At 33.9% G+C, this 11,282-nt stretch overlaps 1 protein-coding gene across 3 annotated transcripts; it reads right to left on the reverse strand.

The window, feature by feature from the left end:
* On the reverse strand, positions 1–5,148 carry LOC148601556 (uncharacterized). Of its 3 annotated transcripts, XM_088555537.1 has the most exons (4): positions 4,872–5,148; positions 4,563–4,602; positions 3,851–4,243; positions 1–1,333 (listed from the first exon to the last, which is right to left on the reverse strand). In XM_088555537.1, exons 3-4 carry the CDS (start codon positions 4,008–4,010, stop codon positions 141–143), a joined length of 1,353 nt encoding a protein of 450 aa, XP_088411663.1. In that variant the 5' UTR covers positions 4,011–4,243; positions 4,563–4,602; positions 4,872–5,148; the 3' UTR covers positions 1–140. The 3 variants fall into 3 exon arrangements, with proteins under 3 accessions (XP_088411663.1, XP_088411662.1, XP_088411664.1); XM_088555536.1 differs by lacking the exon at positions 4,563–4,602; XM_088555538.1 differs by lacking the exon at positions 4,872–5,148 and having other exon boundaries at positions 4,457–4,567.
* Between the last annotated feature and the right edge of the window lie 6,134 nt (positions 5,149–11,282).

The following is an 11,282-nucleotide window of genomic DNA, read 5'->3' on the forward strand; positions in this document are numbered from 1 at the left end:
TAAAGTTGCCGATAAGTACTTTAAAAATAAAGAAAAACATTGAACAATAAAAAATATTAATGTTTACATTTTTTGTAATCACTGCTCTAAAAAAAGAAAACAAACAAACAAACAAATCTATACAGAATAGGGCCTTTGTTTCAAAGATTATTTCCGGCTAGGTATCCATAGCCATCAGCCACTCGAAAACCACTAACAAATAGTGCAAACGGAGTTCCTTTATTATGTTTAACTTTGTGATATCCTGGTGAAATACTAATTGAAAACGATGTGTAACGTTCACCATGTATGGTACTTTGCCTCTCGAGGGATATTGTTACTTGACTGCCATCAAGACGAATGTAATCCTTGTCGCCATATCTCACAACAAACGATAGGGAACTGTTGAAATTGAAATCTGGAACATGAAATGCATAACTGCTTTTAAACTGATTGATGCCCGGAATGGTTAACATGAATGCACCAGCTCCGCCTTTTACATTTCCATAAACCTGAACCATAATAGGTGAAGACGATTCAATGACATCAGTGTTTTCATATTTAATTTCTGTGAAGTCCTGTAGGGAAAGATTGTTGATATTCGAAGCATGAACAAGCACATATGTTTCTTTATGTGAAAACAATCTAATTAATCCTCTAAACCATTCAGGAAATAATGGGATGACAAATAAGCTAGAATATTTTGTCGTCGGAATTACCATCTCGGAGATATGACTACATCCCGTACTCAATACAAGGGCACAATCAGCTCCAGCAACAACAGTGATAGGTTTAGATGCCTTAATCAAAGTTCCACTTAAATCACAGCTCTTACATTCTATTTGAGCTGATTGTAGTCGATCAATTGTGATACTAAATGTAGAATTTGTATCGTAAGATTTTTTATCGAATTCAATTTTTCCTCCCTTTGTCTTGGTTGTTATTGTTATAGACGCGACATGAGACATAGTCGTAAGTCCAAATAAACTATTGTGATTTCTATAAGGCATATGTGCAGGTATTATGTATTCACGTCCAAGCATTCTGGAGGGTAGTACTGAAAAGCCATCGCTTGAATAGGCTTCTTTACTAAATCCTATGACATTAACTGGAACGTTGCAATCAAGTAGTATCCCTTTCTGACTGTATCCTTGGGTAAGCGCCATCGATTTATTGTATGTGTATACTTTTGTATTTCCAATAGTTACATCAAATGAATCTGAGTATGAATAAACTGGTGATGTGATGCTACAGGAACCGTTGGAGACTAAAGACGTTATGAATATTTGTTGATTGTGTATAGTTTGTTTATAATTGTTTGGGAACACCAATAGAAAAATGTGGGTGGACTCTTCTGAAAAAAGGAAATGTGCAATATATGTCTATACATTTATGTTATCAAGGGAACCAAGGTTATAGCGGTAATCAATATAATGTAATCCAGGGACAAAGACCAGACATGGAAAACAGACATACACAACAAAGAGCATAAAGTAACTAAAATCATACATACAAAGTAACAAAAGCAAATGAGCAACTCGTAATCCACTAAAAACTGGGAGCATGGACCAGGTGCACCGGTAGGGTAAGCGTCCTCTGCTTTTCTAGAAACACCCACCGTGTTGCTCATAAAAAGTCAAGTCCGGGGTAGACAAACGAAGGAAGGAAAACTATGACCCGTTGAATAAATCAATTTTCATGGTGCTGATGGATACACCATAACGATCCACGAGTTCATGATGACGACCACAAAACTTCTGTAGTGATGACTTCAATCTTGTAGCAACATAACAAAACGTCTGCGTAGTTTCGGCAAGCTCTGGCATAACGTATGAGTTGTGATATCTTTCATTAGCATTGAAGCAATTTAATGATTTTGTGCTACGCTTTTGTGATGTTAGATGAGTTCAGATGTCTACAAATATATATATAACCAAAACACTTATAAATTAGTCTATATTTCATCTCTTGACAAAACATTGCATTAATTTGTTAATGTAATACTCGGTAGAAATTCCTCATACTCTACTCTGTAAAACATAATTTCAAATTACCTTTCAAATATACCGAAAAAGATGTTATCGAAATAAAAACGCTACAGACGCTGTGAAGTCAGCTTTGTATCTTGACCTACACTTAGAGATCGGTGGTGAAGGTAAAATATTAACAAAATTATTCAACAAACGCTATGACTTTTTTCCGATGTTTCCTGACATCTGTGGCAACAACCCTTCAGCACCTGCGTATCGAGTTTTCATATTAGAACTTATTAGGCTTCTGGAACAGGATTATGTTGCTAAAAGATTGAAGTCATCACTATAGAAGTTTTGTGTTCGTCATCATGAACTCGTTGATCGTTACAGTGTATCCATCTGAACCGTGAGAACCGATTTGTTCACTGTGTCATAGTTGCCTTCTTCTCTGTCGTCTACTCCAGACTTGACCTTTTAAAGGGCAAATCGGTGGGTGTTTCTAGAACAGCAGAGAATGTTTACCTTACCGGTGCATCTGGTCAATGCTCCCAGTTTTTAGTGGAGTCTGAGTTGCTCATTTGCTTTTGTTACTTTGAATGTATGATTTTAGTTTCTTTTTGTTCATTGTTGTGTATGTCTGTTTTCCATGTCTGGTCTTTGTACCTGGATTCAGTGAAAAAAATGATTGCAGGATAAAGCAGATAAATGAACTATGTAACCTCAAACTACACGCATTTAAAGATGAAAGTGACTATTAATTTATAGTAAAACATTTACGCAAGCTTTTATTTCTACTCATATAGTTTCTGTAGTAGATGTGTTAATGACAAACAAACACGAATCACACTTTAAACTTGCTCTAACTTTTCAATGGCGGGTACCTAAATGGCAAATTCTTGTGCTGCAGTTCATGTAACACTTTTTTCTCAGTTCAGTAAAGTGATTATATAATTAGGTCCCCCCAACAAATATATTTTCATCTTCGTTTGATTCGGAATCTCAAAAAGTATGACTGTGAGAGTTAATCCTATGCTTGGCTATTTTATTGACTTGTTATGGTATTTACACAATGTTTAGGTCGTCCATTCAAAATGTGAAATTAATGTGCTAAGTTTAAAAAATAGTTGGACTTGTTTTCGTCTTGTTTTTTTCTCATTTATTTCGTCTCTCGTCTTTGTTTTTTTTTTATTTAAAATGTAACCGACTATTGCCGTGGCAATTAGTCACCAACAAAAGCCAAGGTTTCGGCTGTTATAGGGTAATTATTGACAGTACCGACAATGTATAATCAGTAGGCAAATGTCACTCCATTATATACGGTAAGTTACGACAGTTACAAATATGGATGCAGAATAAAATTGGGAATCTAGGATCACACGCAATGACTACATTATGCATTCGATCAACAAGGATTTATAAAAGACAAAATAATAATAATAATAATAATAAATAAATAAAAAAACAGTTCCAGGTTGCATTTTGTGGTATATAAGCAGAGGTCAAAATCAAGTCCAAACGTGTACATATGCCAAAAACGATCTACGCACGAAGAAGCATATATATATTTTTTTTAAATTTTGATAAAAGTACATCAAAATTATGTGTGTTTATGTGTATATTTCGTGTTTTAGTTCAACAGTTGATTTTAAAATTTTGTTTCGCTAACAAATTTTGCAAGCTGTGAAAAAATGTTTAATGAAGCGAGAATCGAATAATACAATAAAACTTTCCATTCTAACAAATACTTTAAAAATGCATTTTGATGTTAATCAGAGATTAATTTTTGGCACTGGAGGACTACATATTGTTTTTGCCAGTAGTCCGAAAAACACCTTCATGCACGAGGAGTGAAGATGAGGTATCTTAATAAATGTAGGAATAATGTGTTACTTCATTACCTTTTGTTAAGACTCTCTCTCCTTTTTCGCATGTTTCACCTTTGTTTCCTTTTTGACCTTTAAGACCTACTTCACCTTTTCCACCGTCCACTCCAAAAAAACCTATATCCCCCTTTTGTCCTTTAATTCCAGGTATACCATTTATTCCACGATTACCCATTCCCTCTTTTAAGCCAATAACTCCTTGTTGACCTTTATATCCTTTTGACCCCTGTTCTCCCCGTGAGCCTTTCTGACCAGCAATCCCTTTAATTCCATCATTTCATGGTTCGCCCTTTTCTCCTTTTGCTCCATTTGGTCCTGGTTTTCCTGGTGGAAATTTACATAAATCAATTGTTGAATTTGCAATGACGTCTTGAAACCATTTTGGAAATCCTTGACTTGTAAATTTATCTGAAACATAAACAATAAAAACAACCCAAATTCGACTATGGAAAAGAATAGGAGAATACTCGTTATAATCAATAGTTTTGTTTATATTTACGGGATGCAAGCCATTTTAACAAGTATTTTTTTCAAAGGGACGTAACATACCAACTCACGAAAAGGAAAAAAAGTTAGCATTTTTCTTTTTGAAATTAAAACTATTTTAGCTTCGGTAAGTACCTAAATAGTTTAAAATCTAGTATCCAAGTATTTACCACAGCTCCAACATATTTAATATTTAAATTTTAAGTCTACTGGTGTCCATTGCTTCAATTAGACCGTTTACCTGTCTATTGGGTTGGAAAGTTACTTCAATTGGCTTAGATCTAAAAAAAAAAACAAAATCAAAATCGGGAATATGAAAAAAGGTCTATTAACAACAACCTGATTGGTTGAAATTTGAGTTGAGAAAATATTTGAGGAAAATATCAATCTGAGATGTTTCGCGAAACCGTGCACAGATTTATAAAATATCATATACTGTAACAATTACTTTACCCCCGATCACGTGATCCTAAGTTTAAGTTTCGCATTTATGTTAATGATTTTGGTTAAAATTTTGTCATTTTTCGGTATGAAATACAAGTTTACTTACCTGAAAGCCGTGTTTCCAAGTCAACGAACCGTGAGTCTAAAAGAGTTATTTGTTCATTTATTCTTTCACTAAATGTGTCCTCTAACTGTTGAATAAGTTCAGTGATATCCAAATCAACCATTAGTGGGGCTTTCACTTTGTTCAATGGAGTAAGTCGCACTTGGTTGGACCTTCCACGAATTGAATACGCCGAGTTAGTCAACATATTAAGCAGAAAAATAAATCTTATTTTTGACAACATTTCCGTCCAGGACAGGACTACACAATGATGCACTTCGTCCTTATAAGAAGTGCTATTAAGTGTCGAGTGGGTTCCGAAATTAAGTATTATGATACGTTACTTCTCCAACAAAGAATCGTGTTTAAGTATAAGTAATGCAACACAATGGAACATCTTATATCAATAGCGGCATAAAAAACGAATTCGACTGGAGTCGTATATACATTGCCCTTTTTCTGTATCATAATATCATTGTTTGATTTTTTTCCTTTTTTGCATTTTATTCATAAAGCAATTTTATGATATATAATCTATAACAAGCACAGAATGAAACAGTCAAAATATATATTCATTTCTTACAATTTTATCATTTAATAAGTAAAGAAACATACATAAACGAAGTCGATCTACCTGGAAGACAAATATATTGAACGCGTTTTATGGTGTAATTTGATATCATCAGCATAAGAATAATGAAGATTGAGATCAAATCTTAATTGTATTCAAAAAGTACCCAAAACCTAAAATATCGAAATTGAAAGCTGAATCAAGCCCCGAGAGTTCTATCAGTTGCAATACAAGGAATACATCCTTGATGATGTAGGGGTTTTGAATTTTGGGAACAGCAAATTTTGGAAAATAATCTATGTCCAACAAGTCCTACTATTGAATATTGGCATAAAATACCGAAGAGTCAGCAGTGGGATGATTCAAACAAGTCAAAAGCCAAAACATTGCCTAAAAGTGAACACAGAAAACAAAGACGATTTACATACAGTAGTGTTCGCTTATAACATACAGGCTTATAACGAATTCAGGTTTATAAAGAATTAGAACAAATTTTCCAGTCCCAGTGTTTTAAAACTAATGCGTATCGTCATTAATTTAACGAATTCGTCATAGCGAAATCATGGATATAACGAAGTATTTTTAGGGCCCGGCGACATATTTACTGCTGAAGCTTACCTGGATAAAACGAAGGGTCAATTTAATTGTTATATAAACATCGGACAACAGTTGTCTTCAACTCACGGTAATTAATTAATTAACAATTTCACGGTTGATGAACACACAGTTAGAAGATCAGCTAATCTTACCTGTATTTTTGCTTTAGTACTCATTAAAATATCAATCAAATAATGACACCCAAGCCATTGAAAAATTTAGCCCAAGAACATCCCAGATTGTGAACTTTTATCGCTTTTGATGTAATGATTACGTTTGTTGGTAGTTCCATCAAAACGATAGTTTTTCTCGCTTTAAGCGGTCTTTATGCTCTGTTAATTACTGCAGTCTCGAAAAGGTTTGATGAATATAATTCTTCACAAAATTGAAAAGAAAGGACACTGATCTCGATACTATGCAACAGATTAACCACGTGATGCTTATCTTTGTTCGGGGTCTCGCACGGGCGCCCCACAAGAAGGATGATGATTGGGGTTTTTTACGGTCTTGACTATCCTTACGGATCTCGAACGACCGCCCCTTACGGGGTACTTAGTACTACAGTAATTACTGTAAGTAATGTTAGCAATAGTAGATAGCGGAGCCCAGCCTTCGGGATACCTGATCGAAGAACTCGGTCAGTGTTTGCCTACCAGCGACTGGGCTGCTGTGTTGACGCTCTGGCCTACTCCCAGACCCAACGTGGGTCCGAGAGCGTTTCCCCACTCTAACTGTTTGGGATTACGTCAACATGTAGAGTGACAAGAAGTACAGTTTAGTACATTGATAAAAGAGAAAGTATGCGAGTTTATTAAAAGAGTGTATAAAAACAACTACAACAGCAACATAAACAATTGTTTTCTTTTTTTATTCATCATTTATAATTAAAACTCATTACAAAACAATTATTTAATTTACTGTTAGAAAAAATGCACCAATATTGCTAGGTCTTAAGCGATAATACCACTTAAAAAAACAAAAGGGGAGATATTCCTAATTTTGAAAAAAAAGTTTCTGATGTAATGAACGATGCATATAATGAAGTAACTAAGACAGTCCCCTGAGATTCGTTATAAACGAACTCTACTGTACACGATTTATCGAACCAAATAAAATAGATTACACATAAAAACTGATGATAAGGGAAACAAGACAAAAACTAAAGCACTAGCAATATCAGTCCTGTTTCAAAATAATATAATTTCACCGATATCTTTATGAATATGTCTATCAGCTCAATAGTTTCTCGTTACAATTTTTGGGTATGTTCACATATTGGTCACAACACAAAAACCTCGGAAGTGGTTCTTAGTGTATCGTGTTAGCAATTAAGGTTTGGTGCTGTTTTCATAGTTCGTGTTAGTTTTTTCAGTCGTTATTTATCATTGATGAATATAAAGATACAAGAAGGTATTTGTAAAAGTTTTTTTTTCTAAAAATCGAACACTGAAAATACATATTGGTACACGAGCCGATTTGGAAAATGCAATTAAAAATATATAAGTATTTTCAGTGTCGATTTTTATTGGGTGGTATTGAATATTGGCATAAACGTGAACACAGAAACAAAGACATCAGCAACGGCAACGTAAGCTTTTCAATTAAGCACATTAAGGCTTAGAGCCTTTTTATATTTATATGAAATCTTTACTTTCTTTACCAATGACGTAACCATTGATAAGGTGTTATCGAAGACGTTGCCGTTGCTGATGGACCAATAACTAGCTATCAGCCACGTGTTGATATTATCTTGGAACTTCCGGTATTACTGTAGGGCAAAAGCTTCATATTTGCCCCTAACGCTAATCTATCACATATTTGGTATTTTTTATTTACATGCATGCACGAATAGTACCAAATATGTGATAGATTAGCGTTACTTTCTTTATTTCCTATTTTCCACTGGCAAATATTGTACTCGTGAAATTCAGGTGAACGGAAGTGAAGTTCACGGTAAATTTGTATTAAACTGGTTTAAAATGTTCACAGGTAAACATTTCTTCGCCTAAGAATCGGACAAAATGTGTATAAGGTGTGGTACATGAAGAAAAAACCCAGAGTACTTTTATCTGATAACCTCCAGAAATAAGCACCAAAGTTTGTCTTTTAAAATATGGATAGGTCAAAGTTACTTGTAATGCACTATGGGAAAATGGCGGGAAAATAATCCTTATATATTAAAGTGGTAAAAATACCTGCGTCTCTGATGCTTCCAAATAAATTTAAATAGCTTTTCGTTGGTTTCCTAGATGTATTGAATATATTCGAGGCAAAAGAGACCGAATTGAAAATAATGATGTATCATTCATTGCCTGATTCTTACACAGAATGGTTATAAATGCATATGAAGTTTCGTTTTACATGAACGTTACCTAAACTTGGTCACATACTTTATTTTATTTTTGGAAGTTTTACAGGGAAGAACTTACAAGTATGAAGTAAACATTTCCAGTCATCGCTTTAATAATCGTTTGGCACTGCGCCAGGCCTTAATTGTTATAAGTAATTTACTATGGTGTCTTTCTGAACATCATGTTATCATTGAGAAAAGTTGACCTTTCTGATATCACCACTTCGATCTGTTAACTGTTAACTCCTGCAACAATTAGGTTACATGATTTTTTATTATTTTAATTGTAGTAGATAACGCTAAAGGTTTTCCTAAATTTCTAAACTGCAATAACATTTAAAGTTTACTTGTTTTTCTGACCACGAATTGGTCTATATATGATATAATCTCATGTAACAATTGTCCTTTCTGTATTTAAATCTGTACTTTTGATACAACCACACTTAAACCACCCTCTAGAATCAACCAAATCAAATCAAATCAAGAACGATAACTCTTGCAAAGTGCTAAATCATTTACAATAAAAAATTTTTTCTCAATAACGAAGTCCCCAAATGAAAAACTATTGCTATCATATTCTGAATAAAAAATGTTTGTAAATTCCGGGGTTTTTTGGCATACATGAATCACCTAGTTTTCCAAAATCTTTCCCAACACGGTGCACCACTATAGTTTGCAGTCAGGTTTTCCGTATTATAGCCTGACAACCCCAGCATGATACACGCCAGGGGTATCCTATACCAACACCTGGGGCACACAACTCAGTTGCTCTGTGGGTAGAGCGCCCTAGCCCCGGCTAAGGTTCTGAGCACTATTTAGTCTCCTTTTACGACAAGCCTAGCGCTGCTGCAAACCTATTCTTTTGACACCCAGACCTGCACAGTGTTCGAAAATCTATAATTTGTTTTCATATGTACATTGTACATATAGAAAAAATTAATAGTGGTGTAATAATTCACAAGGCATTTGTACGTTCAGCAGGGAATGTAGTCGATGTAGTATGTTTATATTTTTTTACAGTGTTGTACTATTCATTCTATCTATTATCTTTTGAGATCATTGAGTTCTGTTTCATTTACATTGTGTATTATTTCATATTTCACCTGTAGTGAACAGTAAATACCTATGTTACTGTGTTTGATACGTATGTGTGCATTTAATTGTTACGACAAACGTGATGAATTTTCATTCAGAATAATGTCAATTTTCCTTTCTTCTGTGGCGACATCTTTTCAGCATCTGTGTATGTAGTTTTTATATCACAACTCATACGTAATGCCAGAGCTTGCCGTAACTACGCAGACTTTTGTATCGTGCTAGAATCCTAATAAATAGGCTTCTGGAACAGGGTTATTTTGCTACAAGATTGAAGTCATCACTACAGAAGTTTTATGGTCGCCATCATGAACTCGTGGATCGTTACGATGTATCCCTCTGCACCATGAAAACTGATTTGTTCATCGTGTTGTAGTTTTCCTTTCCTCTTTCATCTACCCCGGACTTGACTTTTTATGAGCAACTCGGCGTGTGTTTCTTGAAAAGCAGAGGACGCTTACCCAACCGGTTCACCTGGTCCATGCTCCCAGTTATTAGTGGAGTCCGAGTTGCTCAATTGCTTTTGTTACTTTGTATTATTATTTTAGTTACTTAATGTTCTTTGATGTGATGTATATGTCTGTTTTCATTGTTTGGTCTATGTCCCTTGATTGATTTCTTTTGATTTCCGCTAGAACCTAGGTTTCCTTGATTACTCGTTAATACCAACTATTTTCAACCTTAGGTAAAAGTCTATAAAAAAGCATATCATATTTTTTTGTAATTAACTGATATCATAAACTTTAATAGGGAATACTATACTTTTCCTGTGGTTTGAGGTTTTAATATGTATGATATCTTTTTTGTTAAAATTGCACAAATTCTTCTTTACAATTATTTCAGTTCATTTCATTAAGAATATATTTAAATAACAAACAGAATTCAATTTGATATACGGACTAAGTAGAACATTGGCCAGCATAACACCCTAATCCTCCCTGAAGAGATATTTATAGACCTATTCAGCGTTTAAAATTCATGTATTTGAAACACATTTCTGTCTATTTCCCAAAAACCTAACTGCAGCGCTAGATCAGAGTTAAAGACACAGTGAAGGTCGTGACATCAAAATGACCAAAAGTGGTAAAAACTGAGTTTTCAAATAAAGAAAAAAATGGTTAAAACAAAAATGTTATATACTTTTAAAAAGCTCAGATTTTAAGCTTATGATCTACGTATGGTTTATATTTTTTTCATTATAAAATTATAGCCAAAAAGTAAAGATTTAATCCCTCCACCCTAAATCTTCCATTGCAAAGTCCTGGAATTCGTAGATCACAACGGGATGGTAGAGGCAATATATGCGTATCGTACATATGAACGTAATTGACCATTATTTCTATGGTTATAATGATAACACTTTAATATTAATTTAAGAGGTACGTATGAAATATAAATGTTAAATGTTGCTAATGGTTTTGCAAGAATAAAGGAATGATAAAATTATATAAAATGAAGACTTGAGTCAAATAACAGTCAAGGCGTTTCCAATTTTAAAAAATACTTAAAAACACAAAACAATCCAATAATAATAAGGATTAACTTGCTACGAAATTACAGTTTAAGTGATTACTAGAAATAATATTTCATTTGATATGGGGGCCTAGTGTTGAAAAGCGGGAAATTTCAGATTTGTATTTTACATTTTTTTCCAGTTAAGTTCTGTTTTTGTAGACAACGTAATTCAGACGATTCATTTCCTGAAATATACAGGGTGTCTGCTGTAACAAGACATTTTAAATAGATTTATGATCATGAATACAGACAAAAACGAGACAAGTGAAATTTGACCTTTACTAAT

The sequence above is a fragment of the Perna viridis genome, chromosome 12, assembly GCF_037379345.1.
Source record: "Perna viridis isolate PV_CMFRI_1.1 ecotype Kerala chromosome 12, ASM3737934v1, whole genome shotgun sequence".
NCBI classification, from domain to species: domain Eukaryota; kingdom Metazoa; phylum Mollusca; class Bivalvia; order Mytilida; family Mytilidae; genus Perna; species Perna viridis.

Coding starts and splice junctions, on each gene's coding strand:
- LOC148601556 (XM_088555536.1), bottom strand. CDS start 4,010: ATGGGTAATCGTGGAATAAATGGTATACCTGGAATTAAAGGACAAAAG. Junction 1,334..3,850: donor AGAGAGAGTCTTAACAAAAG/GTAATGAAGTAA, acceptor TCCTTTTTTCAG/AAGAGTCCACCCACATTTTT.